This window comes from Marmota monax, unplaced genomic scaffold (assembly GCF_021218885.2).
Source record: "Marmota monax isolate L192 unplaced genomic scaffold, Marmota_monax_Labrador192_F-V1.1 WCK01_AAM20220418_F8-fsc00010, whole genome shotgun sequence".
NCBI classification, from domain to species: Eukaryota; Metazoa; Chordata; class Mammalia; order Rodentia; family Sciuridae; genus Marmota; species Marmota monax.
In genome coordinates this window covers 3999213-4019064 of record NW_026692321.1, presented here as the reverse complement: position 1 = coordinate 4019064, position 19852 = coordinate 3999213, and the positions used below count along the sequence as shown (strand labels likewise).

Genomic DNA, 19852 nt, shown 5'->3' with positions numbered 1-19852 from the left:
TAAATATTAACCTAATAATCATTGAATTGAATATTTTAAATGAGAATATTATATAGCATGTGAATTATTTCTCAGTAAAGCTGTTTAAAAGAAAAAATTAAAAAACAAGTTTGGCACTAAAAATCCATAGAAAATATTGCCATAGTAGATAGTAGACATTTAACACTTTGAATATTGGCTGTACTCATCAAGGCAGAAAACAGAACTCTGTATAGAGATATTAAAACTAAATTATGGAAGAACTAGTGTTTTGCCATTCATATTTTAAAAGCAGTTCAGCCCTGGACAGTATAATATATGGAACATTTTAAATTTGTAATCAATTTAAAACAAACTTAAGTAAATGTGTCTAGAGAAATGTGTATTCTAGGTTATTAATTTATAAACTTTTATGAGCCTGTAAAATACTTCATAAACTTGATAAGACTTCCTAACACTTAGAAAATTACTAGTCCAACTGTCTATTCAATAGCGTCTGCTTCCCTGGCTGTATTTATGCTTATATGTAATATTTGCATGTGCTGTATCTATACTGTGTGTATATGTATTTGTCAGTTAGTAGTAAGAATACTATGTTATGTTTTCACATGACAAATAATGTTTATCAAGTGCCTAACAGGCATTTTTAACTACGCAGTAGTCTACTTTTTGTCCAGATACTGATAAAAGCAGTAGAAAATATTAATAAATTAATATACCCTTGAGGATATGCTAAACCTTATTTATCATTTGAAGATTAGATTGAACAGTAAACAGGAAGATTCTTTGAAATGCCATTATCTTTATCCTTTATATCAGTTGGTTTATCTTCTCTGTATTATGGTTATAGTTCCCAAAACGTCTTCAAAAATAGTTGTATGAAAGAAAATAGGAAATTATAAAACCTCATCAGTTGGGTTCTGGTCCAAATCCAGCGCTGTTTATGCTGCTCCTGGGCCTCCATGTGCATAACCACAATTGAAGGGAGCACCACAGGCGAGTCCATAGTATGTCATCACAACAGATGTTTTCCTTCATGTGAGCACTAGAATTATTATTTTGACTTTTCTTTTTAAATGAGAATAGCTCTAGATTCTATTTACTTTCACATGTGTTTAGCAGTAATACTGTTGAGAGTTACGTGATCATTGTACATATTCTAGAAGGGAAAGTTTTAGATCCCTTGATCTTTTGTAGTCCTATAATATAAGCATCACTAATTTTTCATGTTTTTTTTCCTTTTAACCTCTCGCCTCTCTCCCCACCCCTCTTTTTGCAGTACTGGGGATTGAACCCAGGGGGCACTCTTCTACCACTGAGCCACATACATCCCCAGCCCTTTTTATTTTGAAACAGGTTCTTGCTACATTGCTGAGGCTGGCCTTGAACTTGTGATCCTCCCTTCTCAGCCTCCAGAGTTGCAGGGATCATGGGCGTATACCACTATAACCAGCTGTCCTTTCTCTTATTGAAGACCCTTCTCTCTTGAGAATAGGCTATAAACCTTGGAGAACTTGGTGTAGGCCATATTCTAGTTTAGAAAAGTGGTTTTGATCAGGCTGTGTCTGCTATAATAAAAGCTACTAGTTAAGGTAAAACAGTAGCTAAATCTGTTCCCAGTGGTGTTTCCGTATCATGTTACATGCATTTGTTGTGTTTATTTCAGAAATGTAACTGAATGATTTTTCTGTCACATGACCTCATGTATCTGGCATTAGATGGTATTCATACATGCATTTTTCCTTGACCTATCTAGGGATCAGGCCCAGGCACAGGAACCGTGCTGTCATTGAATTCCATGAATGTGGATGCAGTATGTGAGAAACTGAAACAAATAGAAGGGCTGGACCAGAGCATGCTGCCTCAGTACTGTGCTACCATCAAAAAGGTGATACGCACATCCTTATGCCCAATGGAGACGGCCTGTGGGTGTGGAAGACAAGGCCCTGAATGGGCGGGCGTACTTCAAACCAAGCCTCTCAAAGAGGGGCTATCTGCTGAAATAGGAAGGCTGTAAATGAAAAGCAGGAGCCATGATTTTGTGTCCTAAAATTGCCCTTTTAGCTCTTATTTTACAAATGGACAAAAGAAAGTAGCTGAGTTACAATGCTATTTTTTTTAAATGCCCTAAAATAAGTAAAAAAAAAAAAATGCCTTGATGAGAAATTGAAAGCTCTAGAGGACTGCACATTTAGGTGAACATCTTTTCCCATGAGGCTTGAGAATAACCGTTGAAGTGTTCCTAACCTAAAAACCCAAAATCCCAAATCCTCTGAAGTCTGAAGCTTCTTGGACATGGGGATCAATATAAGTTTCAGATTTCAGAACATTTCAGATTTCAGATTCTCAGGTTAGGACTACTCAATGCCAAAAGCCCATGCTAGTATTCCCAAATTTGGAAACTCTGAAATGTGAAATACTTTTGGTCAAAAGTGTTTTGGATAAGAATACTCGGCCTGTAATTATATTTGTATATTTAATAAAATTATCAGAGTAGGTCACACTAGCAACACATTTCCCACAACTTCACATTTTTGTGACATATAAGATTTATGATCCTGTCACAATGAATGAAAGCATGTAGCTTTGGACTTGCAAGGCTAATGCATTCATGGAAGTCTCTTTTGAGATCCTGTTTCTGCCACACAGTTTGATGATGCCTGGGGTTGCAGGGAAGTCATCTCCTATCTGAGGTCAACCAAGTCCAGATATAGTCAGTTTTTCCACGGTTACATTTATATATATACCCTAACATTTTTCTTGCTACCCATGGCAGGGTAAATAGTTTTGGAGTTAGCTGGGAGAGTTAGCGTGTGGGTGATCTCTGAAGGGTGATGTTTTATTTGAATGTTTGACACTTGGGAAAAGATGGAGTGGCTTTTGTTATGCAAATTCAGCTTGTTTGTTACTATCTTGTGGATGATAACCTTTTAGAGGTCAACCTTTGTAGTCTTTAATGACTCTAAAACCAAATATAAGAGTACTTGTTAATCACTAGTGATTCAGAATATTTTGCACTTTGTCTTTATACTTGATTTTATTTTTACTCAGGCAAACATAAATGGCCGGGTATTAGCTCAGTGTAATATTGATGAACTGAAGAAAGAAATGAGTATGAATTTTGGAGACTGGCACCTTTTCAGAAGCACAGTAAGATATTTATTATGATATGGATAACACTGTTATTAAAACATTAAATTATTTACAACATTGTATAAAACCAGAACCAACAAGCACTGGCCTAAACTGGTGTGGTGGTGATATCTGTAATCCCACCTACTGGGGAGCCAGAGGCAAGGAGGATTACAAGTTCCAGGCCAACCTAGGCAATTTATTGAGACACTGTCTCAAAATAAAATTTATAAAGGGCTGGGGGTGCACCCAAACACTAGAACACTAACCTGGTATGTACTAAGCCCTGGGTTCAAGTCCCAACACTACACAAAAAGTGTTTTAAATTGAATTTTATACTTGTGTAACATCCTGTGTTATGTAGAGTACACACAGCAGTATGTGGCAATCTTTGCCTTTTGGGGCATTTCTCCCAGAAATCTGAGGAAGAGACTACTCTCCAACTCTCCATGTTTTCACTTGCCAAAGTGTGTGTGTGTCTGTCTGTTGTCTCTGTCTCTGTCTCTGTCTTTGTCTCTCTCTCTCTCTCTCTCTCTGTTTCTATTTATTTATTTTTAACTAACATGGACTTTTTTTTTTTTAATTTGTTCTAATTTGTTATACATGGCAGTAGGATGCATTTTGACATATTGTACACAAATGAAGCACAACTTCTCATTCCTCTGGCTGTGCATGGTGCAGAGTCACTCCAGTAGTGTAATCATACATGTATATAAGGTGATAATGTCTGTCTCATTCTACTGTCCTTCCCATCCCCACAGCCCCACCCCTCCCCTCCCTCCCCTCTGCACAATCCAAAGTACCTTCATTTTTCCCTACTTAATCAGGCCCCTATGTGCCCTCCAGGCCTCAACCCTCAGTGTCCAGCATTACCAGGCCTACTTGGCTGTGTTCTAGCAAGAATCCCTGTTAATTGGTTTAGAAGGAACCCCTGGCCTCAACATGTGATTGCTTTTGGTATCTGATCAGATTCCTCATTGCCTACCAACCTCCCCTCCCCTGCCTTCATCAAGCATTCTGTAAAATCTGTTGAGTCAGAATCCTCTTTACAACCAAACCCTCCCTGCTCCTTGGCTGTGAATTTCCACTTGGCCTTGCTGTGATGAGCCAGCTCTAGACTGAGGCCGTCTTCCTCACTGCAATAGTTTCTGATTGAAATCTACCTTTAATGCTTTGACTACACCCCAGCTCTGGGTTTCTTTGACACACTCCAGTTGCATTTTGTGCAACTCATTTTGCTCTCAGATTTTTAACTAAACTAATGATATAATGGACAAATTAAGAGTAAGAACTGTATATATTTTAGATGATTTCTGCCATTCTTTCAGTGTTATTAAATTAAAGTACAAATTCATTAGAAATTCACTTAGAGTATGTGCGCCTTCTCATTCCCGTTATATCTTTATATTGTTATATTTCTTAAAACTATTTGTAAAGCTTTTAATTGTGATTTGTCAATGTAGACATGATGTCTTTTCTTCTGTTAAGGTATTAGAAATGAGAAATGCAGAAAACCAAGTGGTCCCTGAAGACCCCCGTTTTCTTAATGAAAACACCAGTGCTCCGATTCCTCATGGGGAATCTGCTCGTCGGTCTTCACACAGCGAATTGCCTCATACTGAACTTTCCAGTCAGACTCCTTACACACTGAACTTCAGCTTTGAAGAACTGAACACACTTGGTCTAGATGAAGGCGCCCCGCGTCACAGTAATCTAAGTTGGCAGGTATTTACTGCATGGCATATGTCATAATATTGAAGAATAAGGGCAGTATTTGATTCACTGAGAATACAGTAGTATGCTAATAAAGTCACCTCTGAAAATGCTTAATGAGTACCCAAGTGGGCAAGATAGAGGAGTGCCTTCTCTCAGGCAGCTGTGTTCACCTAGTAAGGGACATTCAGTAAAATAGGGAAAAATAAGACGTTTCAAAAATTGACAAGAACTGTGAAAATAAAGTAGGGCGATGGTGTGGAGAGTAAGAAGGACTGGGCTGCAGTGCTGAGGGTGCTTGCAGATTCGCCTTTCCCTTGCTGTGTTCCTGGGAGGGCAGTTCATCGTTGCCTGAAGCACATCTTCATTGACAGTTAGCCCCGTCCTCCCAGTGAACCCAGCCTATAATTTGATTTTCCAGGATACACACACTCCTTGTGGGTATTGTCTGCCCTTTGTCACCTGCTGTTGGACATAAGTGAGATCTCCCTTGGGATAGTCTTAGAAAAGGGAGGACAGGTGAGAAGCAAGAACTGAAATACAAGTGAGAGACCCAGGAGGAGGAGTAAGCAGAATAAGAAGAGGAACTAGTGGAAAACAGCAGGGTCCAGAAGCTGGCAAGGGAGGAAAACAACAAAATCATAAGGAACCTCTGCTGACGAGGGAGTAGTGTTCAGGAAGAGCAGTACCTGGCAGGGCCACCACTCTTAAGAGTGTTTTGTTTAGTAGTAAAAATACTTTTTTCATCCTTTTTCTTCTTTTTATCTTATTTAAGTTGAGAAACCATTTTATTATTGAATATTAACACAGGTAAAATTATGTATTTTATAATAAACAAAGCCCACATTTTATTCTTTTATCTGTGTTTCAATAGTGCCTTTCGTTTCCCTAGGATTCCTTTTAAAACTTCTTAAGAAATCTCAGCCTCAGCTCTACTATTCCTGGTATTTCCATCTTTACCCGGAAAGTTCTTTGTTTCCCATTCATGCGGCAGTCCTCAAAGTGTTCTTAGGATCCCTTTATACTCTTAAAAATCATCGAGGACCCCAAAGAATTTTGTTTATATGTTTTACTATAAATATTTATTGTGTTAAAAATATAAACCAAATTTTTTTCTAAATATTTATTAATTTATTTAAAAATAAACTAAATACATGTTAAGATAATTAATATTTTTCCGAAGAATGGCTGTTTTCCAAAACAAAACAAAATCTAGTGAGAATGGGATTATTTTGCGCATCTCTTTAACGCCTGGCTTCGTAGAAGAACATTGGGTCCCCTGAGTGCTGCTGCCTTGAGTACTGTTATTTCTCCTGCATGAGGTTTGGCAGCTCCGTGGGCGCTCTTGGGAGGATGAAGGTGGGTGGGGGAGATAGCATTGTCAGGGGCCACACTCTGCCTTTGGGAACAGCTGTACTGTGGATGGAGGATGGCACTGTCCTTCCTGTCTGACAGTGTCCGGAGCCCTCTCAAGGGTCCAGGACCTTCCACAGAGCAGGCTTTGCCCTGCTTCTTGTCCAGGATCAGGCTTTGCTCTTGCCCCTTTCTAAACTCTTGTGATGCCTCTTCTTCCATAGCCCACTGCTGTTTCCTAGTCTGTACTTTGTAGATTGCTCATTTATTAGCTTTCGTGGGATCTAAAGCAATTTTAATCCCGAAACTTTATTTTGGAAGTCAGACTTTTAAAATTATTTCATTTTCTGTGTTGACTAGGGCCCAGCTTCTGGCCTCATGGCTTTCATTGCAGTTATTAGAAATCTTTGTCTTCTCTGTTACACTCTATTCCTTTTAAATCCTTCCCCTTTGGCATTTGAAGTACATTTTCTTCCTCTGGATTGAAATTTGACAGAAACTTCCATGTCTCACAAGTTGAGGCAGGTTCCTTCTATCATGCCTTGAAGACGCAAGTGTTTTGTCTTGAGATATGTCTTAACTCTCATTGTCCTTCTTTCTTCCAAGAGGAGTTTTTATCAGTGAGGTGACTTTACCTGAAATAAAATTTGAAAATGTAACATTATGAAAATAAATGCTAATATTATTTGTTAATATAAACTTTAATTATACTTTTAAATATTAATGATAAATTACTTTTATTAAAATTTGCATAAAACTTCCTAATAACAGTAGAATCAGTCGTAAGTTCACACTTTTGTTAACGTGTTAGGTAGAGTTCTTTTAAAAGAACTTGGTATTTTGATGATTTAAAATTGTTATTGTATATATATGTTTTCTAAGCTGATGTGTTATGTCTTTTTTCTTTTTTTTTTTTTTTGCTTATTTGAATTCTTAATTTTTTTTTTCTGTCTTCACAGTCACAAACTCGCAGAACCCCAAGTCTTTCGAGTCTCAATTCCCAGGATTCCAGTATTGAAATTTCAAAGCTTACTGATAAGGTGCAGGCCGAGTATAGAGATGCATATAGAGAATATATTGCTCAAATGTCCCAATTAGAAGGGGGCACAGGGTCTACAACAATTAGTGGCAGATCTTCTCCACATAGCACGTATTACATGGGTCAGAGTTCATCAGGGGGCTCTATTCATTCTAATCTAGAACAAGAAAAGGGGAAGGAAAGTGAGCCAAAGCAAGAGGATGGGAGGAAATCATTTTTAATGAAGAGGGGGGACGTTATAGATTATTCATCATCAGGGGTTTCCACTAATGATGCCTCGCCCCTGGATCCTATTACTGAAGAGGATGAAAAATCTGACCAGTCGGGTAGTAAGCTACTTCTAGGCAAGAAATCCTCAGAAAGGTCCAGTCTCTTCCAGACAGATCTGAAGCTTAAGGGAAGTGGACTGCGCTATCAGAAACTTCCAAGTGATGAAGATGAATCTGGTGCAGAAGAATCAGATAATACTCCACTGCTTAAAGATGACAAAGAGAAAAAAGCTGAAGGCAAAGCAGAGAGAGCATCTAAGTCTCCAGAACACAGCACGGAGCCAATCAGAACCTTCATTAAAGCTAAGGAATATTTATCTGATGCCCTCCTTGACAAAAAGGATTCATCGGATTCAGGAGTGAGATCCAACGAAAGTTCTCCCAATCACTCTCTGCACAATGAAGCAGCTGATGATTCTCAGCTTGAAAAGGCAAACCTCATCGAGCTGGAAGATGACAGTCATAGTGGGAAGAGGGGAATACCACATAGTTTGAGTGGCCTGCAAGATCCAGTTATAGCTCGGATGTCCATTTGCTCAGAAGACAAGAAAAGCCCTTCTGAATGTAGCCTGATAGCTAGCAGCCCTGAAGAGAGCTGGCCTGCGTGCCAGAAGACCTATAATCTGAATCGAACCCCGAGTACCATGACCCTGAACAACAACACTGCTCCAGCTAATAGAGCCAATCAAAATTTTGATGAAATGGAGGGAATGAGGGAGACTTCTCAAGTCATTCTGAGGCCTGGATCCAGTCCCAACCCAACTGCTGTTCAGAATGAAAATCTAAAAAGCATGACACACAAGCGTAGCCAGCGTTCAAGTTACACAAGGCTCTCGAAAGATTCTCCGGAGCTCCATACAGTGGCACCTTCTGATAGTACAGGTTTCGGAGAAGAAAGAGAAAGCATTCTTTAAGAAAAGCAAGGAAAAGTGGAATAGTATTACTATACTTATAACAAAATTGTCCTATATTTTGAAACCATCATGTACATCACCTGTATGCATTTCATTTATAGTTTGTTAATAGGTGGTCAAGCCTTTGGTGAAAGAAGTACGTGCTTTACAACAGAGGACACCTAAGAAATGGCAGTTCACCAGCCAGCCTCTATTGTCTCTATATTTAGCAGCATAAAACCTTACTTTTAAAAGTCTTTTGTTGGCACATAACTCCATAAAACTTTTTGAGACAAGATCATGCTATAAAGATAGATCAGAAATGTTTTATTGAATTTAAAGGGCTTAATTTGCAAAAGAAAAAACTAGTGCTCCCTTTTGTAGAATATTCATTCATCAAACATTTAAGGAAAATCATGCTGTTAGATGAAGCAGAAAAGCAAATTTTGTTTTTAAGGGGTTTAATCTAGGAAAGAATTTACATATTTTAGAGTATCCCAGATATTAAAGGTGAAGGAATACTTAGTAGATTGAGAATCAGTGTTCTATATAGTGTCAAATTGCTTATCAAAGAAGTTTAAATTTTAAGTAGAACCATATAATATATAACAAGAAGGGCTTTAAAAATTGACAAGAAAGTGAGCCAACAGTACCCATAGTAGTATAAGTAGGCCATTATGAGCTGTTCGGAGACTGGGGGTCAGGGCGGGCAGACTGATTACCTCCATAGTATCTGAGTTCTCTTCAAATCCCAGCACCATCCGCCTGTGCCCTAGAAGCCACCCTAGTCTCTTCTCACCTATGCCCAACTTTTCTTAGTGAGCTTAGCAGTGAGAGGGAAAGAAACATGAATTCTTTCTCTGGAGAATTAGGGGTACATGAATAATAGGCACTAATTATTAATGAAATGAGCGCATGAAGAAATCAGGTTAGTGACAAATAGCAAGGCAATATTAGGTAAAACTGAATAATTTCTAAATTAGGGCAGAATTTGTCTACTTCATCTGTTCCTAAATCAGCATGTTAATTCCAGGGAAAATTTATAAAAAATAAAATGCATTTTAAAAAAATTAAAGACATGTAACAAAGCAAGAATTTAAAAAAAGGTAAAACTAATATGACTATGAAACTCTATACTTTCCATTTATTGTTAGCAGAGTGAAGAGAATGATCACATTTAAGTTTTGTATAGACCAGAGAAGTATAGCCTGTCATCATGCATTAAAATTTTTTGTCGGTTTAACATAACTTCTTTATGGAGAATTAATCTGGCAGTAGATCCTAAGTCACAGGTAGGATTGTAGATGGTGAGATCACAGATGCGTGACCTAGATTTAGTGTTATATTTGTGATGTTTATCACTTAATCAATTTTATTAATATGCTATGCTGATTAAATTATTTATGTGCCCAGTCATTGTGCAGATAGTTGCTTTTTTGTGTTTCATTGCCTTGATGTTTGAGTGTCATGGAGCATTTTCATGAAGTGTTTATTCTGCATGATCTTTTAACAAACATTTTAAATGTTTAAAAAGGCAGACATGTTAAAGTTTTAATATTTTAACATTTACAGTGTTTATTCATTTTCAATATTGTGTAATTAGTAAATATTTCAGAGGCAGAGTTTTGTTCCTTTTTAGGTGAGTGGTTGCAGTTTACTGTCACTGGGGAGGATATTCTTTATATTGTTCGTGAAATTAATACTGGAGTATTAAGTGTACAAATAGATTTAGAAAATAATAAAAAATTGCATGCTATTCTGACTCATGGATTTATGCTCACTACAGTGACGATGATTCATCTTTTGATTAAAAATAAAGTAATTTGTGTGTGTGTTTTGTTCATGTCTAAAGTTTGTAAAGACTTTAGGTTCACATACAGTCACATAGTTGGCAGAGTGTTGTAAACTGCCTCTGTGAGTCTTTTTGAGAGAATCTGGCTCTGAGGGCCCAGTGCCTCAATGGTGTGTTCCAGAAACTTCAGGGACCAAGAACATGTTGATATCAAGAGCACTAGATGGTGCTTTTCTGCAGCTCCAAGGGGCAGGTTATCCAGATCTCTGGAGGATATCAGCTTATTACTGAATGTTCAGGACAAGTTTGCTTTTTCACACTGAGCAGAAATTGACAAACCAGATGGGTTATTGAGTCACCATCATCCCTTTGAGTTTGTGTCAATGTGTATGTGTGTCTGTATCTATTTATAATGCAGAGCTCAGTCTGATTCACATGTATGCACAATTCTGCTTTAAGCTGGATGAAAAATGATAGAAAATTGATGCTGTAGTCCTGCTGATCCCTGAGGTTCTGCCTCATTTAGGAGTGTTATATTTTAGGAATCATTCTCCCCCCACCGTAGGCCTCAGGTCTGTTGGTGCAGCACCCTCTCAAGCCAGATGTGCTCACTGTGGCCTTACGGAGTGCTACCTCTGAGTGCAGCCTCTTCAAGGGAGAAGACTGGGAATGAAAAGAAACTGTTGATATTTTTCAACACTCACGTTGCTGAGTGTTCTAAGGATCAGCTTTCTTATACTGGGAAATTTAAGCATTCATAGCCGTACCAACATTTTCAATATTAAAAGGAAAATTTGTCTTCAGGTTATATATTTTACCTCTGTAAATTTTATTTATGTAGTGGTCAGAATGATTTTAATTGCCTAGTCAAGTAATTTTAGAATATATTCACAGTTCTCTTCTTGAGAACTCTTTTGCATGCTGTAGTGCTGCAGTACAATGTATTTCTTGTCATGATTTTTTTTTTCTTACAAATACTAATTGTTAGAAATTTTTGAATGAAATTAAATCCTTTTTTTTTTCTGGCTAAAATACTAAATTCAAAATGTTTTAAGACCACATAATTTTTGGCTACACCAGGAATTCTCAGCCTGTTTTAGAAATATGCCAGAGTTTAAGAATTCATGGATTCCTGGCTAACTCCTGAGTAACTCACCTGCACTGCTAGGACAAGGGAGGACTAAAGGGCACGGCCCTCTTTACTTCCTGGGTGAGTGACCTTGGGAATAAACAGGCAGAGGGAAGGGCAATAAAATTGGCATTTTTGGCAAACACCTGAGACTGGGCAGCAGGCTCCTTTGTCCCCCAGCTTCTCTTGGGGACCTGCTGACACCAGCACAGGGAAGCAACAAGTAGGGGTGCTTTTCTGCTTGTGACGGGTGCAGCGTGGAAGGGCCTGGCCAAGTTGTCCGAAATGCTTGCATTATTAGTTTCCAGGTGGTTGTGCCCCCTGCCATTCCCTCAGAATGTAAGCATAGGCCATGATTATACAAATGAACTGGGAAAGTAGAAATTTATCCATAACAGTGAGCCAGCAATGGATGGTTTTTAAAAGGCTCATCACTTATCAAAGGTTGAGAATCCCTGGTTGAGATTGATTAAATAGAGACTTAAAAATCTTACGTAATTCTAAACCCTTTCATACCTAGGAAGAAAATGCTGTTCTTGAGATAGATAGATCTTCAGAGGATCCAGTTTAAATACAGGTATGTAAAAAAAAAAAAAAAAAAAAGTTTTCAAGGTCTACTGGTTATAAGCCAGTTACTGAAAAACAATTCTTACCAACTATAGAATTTGTATTTTTGCTACTATTCCCCATAGACAAGAAGCATCTAGAATGATTGCTAGGAATTAACCATGGTCATCTACATGGTCAAAGTGTTTCTGTGCAAGGAGTGGCAAGCCGGAGCCCGGCTACACCTTCCTCAGTGTCTGAAGCTCAGGGCTGTGGGCAGGTCGCTTCACAGGCACTTTCTGGAATTTGGGCTGAAACCCTTTTTGAGTGGGGCCTCAGTGGCTATAGAATGAACAGTGTCCTAATTTTCCAGTACAGTGAAGCATTCTGGAAAATAATGTATAAGAATAGATGGGTGCCCTCCTGTAATCCCAGGGACTCAGGAGACTGAGGTAGGATGATTGCAAGTTTGAGGTCAGCCTCAATAATTTCTTGAGACCCTGTCTCAAAAAGGGCCAGGGATGTAGCTCAGTCATAGAATGCCCCTGGGTCTAACCCCTAGTACCAAAAAAAGGGGGGGGGGAGCTAGTCAAGAAGGAAGAATGATCACAGATATTCCTTGACTTGGGGCAGGATCACTTCCTGGTAGGAGCACTGTACAGTGACTCCTGTGTCAAGGTGCAGCAAACAGTCCTGAACTACTGAACATCACAGCCTAGCGACAGCGTGACTGGAATGTCAGTGTCCACCGTGGCCTAGGTGACTACCTGGGCGGAGCGGCTGCTGCCACTGCGGAACATCCATCGTGGGGGAGTGTGTGGCCACATCTAGCCCAAGAGAAGATCCACATTGAAAGTTCCAAATAGGGTTTTCCATCCAGTGTACCATTGTGAAGTTGGAAGATCCTAAGAGGGACCATCTGTTTTTCCAAAGCAGTGGGACAGCTATTTAAAAGTCAATAAAACCTAGCTGGAGTGAATACCTCCCTAACTTAGCAAGAAGCACGGATGACATCATGCTGTGGAATAAAGGCAGTGAGAGCACATGTTCCTATCTGCCTTTGGTGATCAGCTGTCAGGTGGATCATGGATACACCCAGGTCCTGACCTTTCTGGTTCTTTTGTAGTGTAGTTTACTTTAGTGATGTGTTAGGAGTCCTTTCTTAATTTTGCCGGGCTTTTAGCAAGACATGGAATAACATTAAAGTGAATTAGTAAAACACAAATAAATTGTTTTAAAAATGTAGGACTGTGAACTCCTTATCCAAATTAAGAAGCTGTTTGAAATAATTAAGCTTGTCTTGATTATTCACTACCATTTTCTAATTTTAACATTTTATACTCATTTACTTCATTTTCTTTCAAGGCAAAAGGGACTCTAGATCCCAATACCCTGCCCATAGACCCACGCAACACTTCCTCTCATTTCTCCTGACTGTTCGGTTAACTTCTCAAAGCCGCCTTCCTCACCAAATGGGGTGAAGAAGACACAGTCCACCATTTGGTGGCCACGCTATCCTGTTGACTGGATGAGAGAGTTGTTCACCTCTACCGGTTTTCTTTGTTCTCAGTAGTTGTAGAATTTAAACTAGTTTTAATGAAGTTTCCTTTTATGAAATTTCAGGTAAAAGCCCGAATGTATAGCAAAAAGCATGTAAATAACCTACAAAACCTGACATATCAGGTCTCACAGCATCTTCTTGGTCAGATATCTAATAAAAAGTTAGATGGTTATTTTCAAAATTATCATAGTTCTTGACACTTGCACTTTTTAGCTGTATTTCTGAGCATATGTAGACTGCATATTGTTATACTTAATGCAAATTAAACTTTTTATTTTGAGAGGTTTTTTTTTTTAGTTCTTTGCGTTTTTCTCCCTCTTTTACCTGAGTTCAGTCTTTTTGTGTTGGGAGTCTCCCCACCCCTGCCCCAGTTGCCTTGTGCTCATCCTGTAGCACAGGAGAATGCCAAACCTCAGCAAGCATTCAGGCCACACCCTAGATTTCAGAGAGCCACAGGGATATAGCTCAGTTGATAGAGTGCTTACCTTGCATGCACAAGGCCCTGGGTTCGATCCCCAGCACCAAAAAAAAAAAAAAAGAAAAAGAAAAATTCAGAGAGCCCGTGCACGTCAGCACATGCTTAAGTGAATTTTAATGAAGCACATCTAAACCAAGGCAGCAAAGCTGGGGACTCTGTTCCCAGATGGTGAATGCCTTAAAACTCTCTGTGCCCTACTTCTTTATAGGCCCCTCCCTCTCAGTTTATACCCACCCTGTCATAAGTTTCCTATTGGTGATTCCAGTGAACTTTCAAGAAATAATGCTATGCTGTGTTAAAGGCTCCCAGGATGGATCTCCACAGCCCATCTTGATAAGCTTTGTCATTTTAAAGTGCTAGGTGAGGTGTCCTACTGGATGTATTTGAAAATCCTCTCGTGTGCCTTAAGCCCTTTGGTTGGTCCTTCATAGAGAGTCTGACCTTATAAATCAATATAATTGTAGAATCAAACTAAAATGGTTCAATTTTGTATTTTACATTAGAATATGTTCTAATACAAATGTTGAAATATGAATACATGTTAAAATATGTTGAAGTTCAACTTAGCTATGTTGGGCAAGTTTTCTCTGAGCCCCCAAATGGGATATGTAATGAGAATATTTAATATCAGGACCAGTGCAGAGTCTGAGATGGAGGTTTACCCTATGTAGTTCAGTTTTTCAACCTGAAACCTAACCTAAGGCTAGTTGTTACTTTCAGTGACCACCCCCACCCATCTCTGCCATTTCCCATCTCAAACCACTGATCAAGTTTGACCTAGGATTCCATATCAAATATTTTATAATGAATGGACCGCTGTGTATTTGAAAATCTATCGTGTTGAGGTTGGCAAACCACTGTAACAACAATCCTCAAATCTCATTGATTGAATACATTTGAAGTTTATTTCCTGTTTGTGTAAATTCAGTATTACCTAAGTTTACATCCAGATGTAAGGACCTGGCTCTTTGGTCTTGTGGCTGTGCCATCCTCCAAGGCTGTGGAGCCCTGTGGCCCACCTTCTGCGCTCAGTCAATCCATAGGAGAAGAGAGGGAGGCAGGGATGTTAATGCTGGCCAAGGCTGGCCTGATACACCCAATGCTTTCTGCTCCTGTCCACATGGCTTCCTATGTCACCGGCCCCTGTGAGCATCAAGGGAGACTCAGAAGCTGGGTGTGGCCATGTGTGCTGGAGGAAGGGGACCATTCAGGTGAGCACTGAGAGTTGACATGAATTATCCATAGCCTTTAAACATGGTGGTCTTCTAGTATTAAACAGTAGCGGCAATTAATTCTTTCTGTTGATGTCTCTTAAATGTTCACAACCCCTAGAATTCCTTTCATTCAAAGAACTCTCAGACAATCAAATCCACCCAGAATCTGCTTGATTTTGAGATTTAATTACAAATATTGATAATATAAACATTCTATTGTTATGGATTCTTTAACCCCTGGCCCTCCCCAGCCCTTAGCAATGGCAATGGTGAATCATGGTGGCTTCTGTAGCAGTTGTGCATCTGGTAGCCTTCACCCCAGCTGCCTGCCCTATCCCTATCTGAAGCAGGGATGGTCCTCAGTGAGAAGTTAAACCCTCCTCGACTGAGCACTCCTGTCCTAGAAATACAGCCCCACCCCGCAGTGGGCAATCCGGCACGGTCTGCACTTTTGATTGCAAACAAACTCTTCTGCCATCTAACTCTATGAACTACTTCCCAGGGTTGGTTTTTTTTGTTTGTTTTGTATCAGAATTTCTTTTAATTCTAAGATGCATTGGGGTTTTCTTTTTACATTTTGACCTGTCTGAAAGTAGAATGTGTTTTACAATCAATAGAAGCAATGGCAGCATATTTTTCTTAATGGTCCCTAAATTAATAAGACACCCTATATGTGACAGTGTCTTTCTTGGATTTAATAAATTATGATATTAATGTATGGCATGGTCACATTCAGTTGTATCTTTAGCAATATAATGGGTTAATGGTGACTCATGATCAGCTGATCGTTCAAATTCAACTTTTTATGCTAAGTATTTTATTAGTTATTTGTCATTCTGCATTCATTTAGATATTTGAAGTATCATTATATGTTTATTATAATAAAATACCTGTGTGCCTGACAATATTCTTAGACATTTATACATACGTGCTAATTTAGTTTTCATGACAATCTTATAACAATAGTCATGACTATGCTCAATTCATTTTTGAGAAACTGAGACACAAAGAGGGTTAAATGGTTTTGCAAAGTCACACAGCTCCTAAGTGGTAGAGCCAGGATTCAGGCCCAAGCAGTGTAGCTACATAATGCCCACTCTTGAGAAAATATTTGTTCTTAATGTTCTTTACCAGTTATGGAAAAGTCAATTCTTACATATTCCCACGATATATTTGAATTTTAGTTTTATTTGTTATAACATCACCAGCAGCATTATCTACTTGTTTTAAAATAGGGTTTGGCAATAATAAGGATTGGAGAGGGTGTGGGGGAAAGGAGCACTCTTATACTGTTCATGAAATTGTCAATTAGACAGGCGCTAGGGAATCAGTGTGGAGGTTCCTCAAAAGACTAAGCGTGGAACCACCAGCTGTGTCACTCCTTGGTGCTTATCCTAAAGAATTAAAGTCATCTTCCTACAGTGATACATGCATAACCATGTTTATAGCAGCACGATTCCCAATAGTCAAACTATGGAACCAGCCTAGGTGACCATCAACACATAAATGGATAAATAAAATGTGGTATATTTGTACAATGGAGTTTTAATCAGCCATAAAGAAAAATTAAGTCCTTTGCAGTAAAGTGATAAAACTTGAGAACATTGTGTTAGGCAAAGTAAGTCAAACTCAGAAGGTCAAGGATCCCGTTTTCTCTCATATGTGAAAGCTAGAGAGGAAAAGAAAGCAGGGGGTGAGGGTGGGAGGATATCATGAAAATCAAAGGGAGATCAGGAAAGGAATTGGACTGGGGCGAAAGGAGGGGAGGGAAGGGGAAATATTGGAGAATGATATTGGCCAAACTATATTGCTGTATTGTGTGCATGTATGAAGATGTAACAACAAGTCTCACTATTATGTACAACTATAATGCACCAATAAAAATATGGAAAAAATAGAAATAGGCTTTGGGTTTTCTCAAAGGGTTGTTTTAGAAAAGTCTCTTAAAAATTTACAGCCATGGGCTGGGGCTGAGGCTCAGCGATGGAGCGATGGAGCTCAAGCCCTGGGCTTGAGCCTCAGCACCACATAAGAAGGAGTAAATAAAATAAAGGTGCTGTGTCCAACTACAACTAAAACATAAATATTTTTAAAAAATTATAGCCATGTAAATTACATTTATAGAGAAAAGGAATCTTGATATTTTTAACACCAAACATCTTTATCCCTACCAATTATTTTGGAACATTTAATTTTTGATTAAAAAAGTAATGACTATATTTTTATGTCCCTCATCCCACTATTATTCATGGATTAAACTACTATTTAAAGTTTGTGCATAATGCTGAATATATTTATTGTCTACGCAGTCTTACTGTTGTCTGGCTCTCCTACACCTGCCCTTTATCATGCCCATTTGTCAGTATGGTGTGTGAGATTATAATCCTAAATGTCACTGTATGTATTCTCTTTACGCTTTACTATTGAACAATATTAGTGCTCAATAAATGTTAATAGATAATATCTACTTAAAAATCATTGTAGAGTTTTTTTTTTAATGATTTTGGTCACTGTGTTTAAGGAAAGAAAAAGAGGCAAAATGAGTACCCTTTCCCTTCCTGATGACAAAACTGTCACCAAAGCCAAGAAACCATCAGTTACATCAACAATGACAGTGGGTTGAGATGGTCTAGCGACATTTCAGTTTCATAGGATCGGCTTTCTGATCATTTGAGTGCTTGCCCTGAGCCAGAGCTGCCTGTCACATGGGTGGATTCATAAGTCCTGTGACCACATAAACTAAGTATCCTGACGACCCTCAGTTACAGGAGAGTGACTGCAGAGAGGCACAAAAGTGAAAGCTTTTACATAATAATGCATTTGGATTTCTGTGACTGTCCTCTAAATGACCATCAGCAGCAGCATCTTTATACGGGAGAAGACTGAAGATTCAGGAGTTAAGATCCCCCTCCCCTAGGTCACCCAGCTAGTCAACAGAGCGACCCCTGACGTTAGGATCTTCCGCACACTTGGCCGTGCTGACTGAGGTGCCAGCTACAATGCTCCCCACTCCTGCAGCACCCCTTACTCCTGCAGCGCCCCCCACTCCTGCAGTGCTCTGCTCTGCACAGTGCCCCTGGGAGCCAGGCTAGTGGAAGCACTGAGCGCACAGGAGTCCTCGTTTTGGTAGCATCAGTGCCGGGCTTTCTCATCATCCTCTGCTTCCCCTGATGACACCCCCACTCCTGTGCCTCACTGCCTACAGCTGGGAGTCCAGACCCAAGGCCCTCCTGAATCTGAGTTTCTCTCCATATCCCTCTGGCTACATGGTCGTTGCTGACAGGGTCCCCTCCATTGAGCTGGTACCCACTGGTACCCACATAACTAACTTGAATAGCTTTAAATGGGTCTCTGCGTATGTGTTTAAATTTTGCCTTCCCAGATAACTGATTTGATCAAACCCATCATGGAATTAGAGGGTCGATTGGCCAATAAATTGTGGTTGAACACAGAGCTGAGTGACCAGGCCTGACTTATTTATTAAATGGTCACTTGTTTGTTGGCCTCACTTCCTTCATCTACAAAAAATAAAAATGAGGAAGGGGAGGTGATTCTGTGATACCGGTGCTGCCTAAGCAGCACTCACACAGCGTGCCAAAGCAGGAGAAGTCACTTTGCAAACATTCCCTGTCTCGCCTTTGCCAGGGACACTCAGAGCAGGGCAGGGACCCCCAACCAGCATGCAGCACAAGGGCCCGTGAACTGCTACCCTTGCTGTGCCTTTCTGTCTATCCAACAAGGTCTGTGGCCGGGTTTTCAGACCCCTACTTGGTGTTCAAGGGACAGTCACAGACAAGTGGAGTGAGAAGAAAAGTGGTCCCTCGGTTCGGCCCTTCTGTGAGCAGGGAGGAAGTTGTAGATTGGTCATGTTATTACAAACTAGAATGCTTTGCTTAAAATATTATTTGATCTACTATTGTGAATTTTATGGACTTTTTTATGTTGAAGGAGAGGGAGGGAAATGTTTCACGAAGACACATAAACAGGGAGACAAACAGATGCAGGACAGAGGCAGAGGCAGGAAGGACACATGCTACCTGATCCCAGGACTTGATATAAAACCACAGCAACCATGGTGGTAAGATAGTGGTGCAAGAGATCACTGGAGCACAGGGAGAGCAGAGAGAGAACCGTGAGTGTAGTCACACTGATTTTTATTGTAATTGTTAACACACATTAATTGTGCAGATAGCTGGGGCTCCCTGTGGCATTTCCATACAGGCACACGTTGTGTCATGTCCGTCCTTCTCCCCAGTCCCGCCTTTCCCAGTCCCTAATAATCCTCCCTCTATTTTCAGGTCATCCTTTTTGTTTGTTTCCACATACAAGATAAAACACATGACACTAGTGCTTCTGAGTCCAGCTTTTTCACTTAGCATAACACCTTTCAGTTTCACCCATTTTCCTGTAAATGATGAGGTTTCTTTCTTCTTTATGGCTGAAAAACACTCCATTGTGTATATATGCCATATTGTCTTTATTCACTCATCAGTTGATGGGTACCTACCCTGATTCAAAATCTTTTTTTTTTAAATTTTTAATTTTTTTTTAATTGTAGTGGACACAATATCTCTATTTTTATTTGCTTATTTTTATGTAGTGCTAGGGATCGAACCCAAGGCCTCACGCTTGCCTTGCATGTAGTTTTATTCCAACATACAAAGCTCAGTACTCATGTACAGAAAAGAGAATGTAAGCGTTTTTAAAAAGGAAGAAAAAAAGAAAACTGAAGAGGGAGGGATCTAGACCAGGAG

The 19852-nt window shown here is 39.4% G+C and overlaps 1 protein-coding gene across 6 annotated transcripts in view; it reads left to right on the top strand.

Annotated features, from left to right (window-relative positions):
• Kidins220 (kinase D interacting substrate 220) overlaps positions 1–10210 on the top strand; it is a 107296-nt gene extending 97086 nt beyond the window's left edge. For all 6 annotated transcript variants that reach the window (XM_046441211.2, XM_046441208.2, XM_046441206.2 and 3 more), the window contains 4 exons: positions 1736–1867; positions 3031–3129; positions 4600–4836; positions 7137–10210. In XM_046441211.2, the coding sequence (XP_046297167.1) occupies positions 1736–1867; positions 3031–3129; positions 4600–4836; positions 7137–8399 (1731 nt within the window). In that variant the 3' untranslated portion in view covers positions 8400–10210. The remainder of the gene's footprint in view (positions 1–1735; positions 1868–3030; positions 3130–4599; positions 4837–7136) is intronic.
• The last annotated feature ends 9642 nt before the right edge of the window (positions 10211–19852 follow it).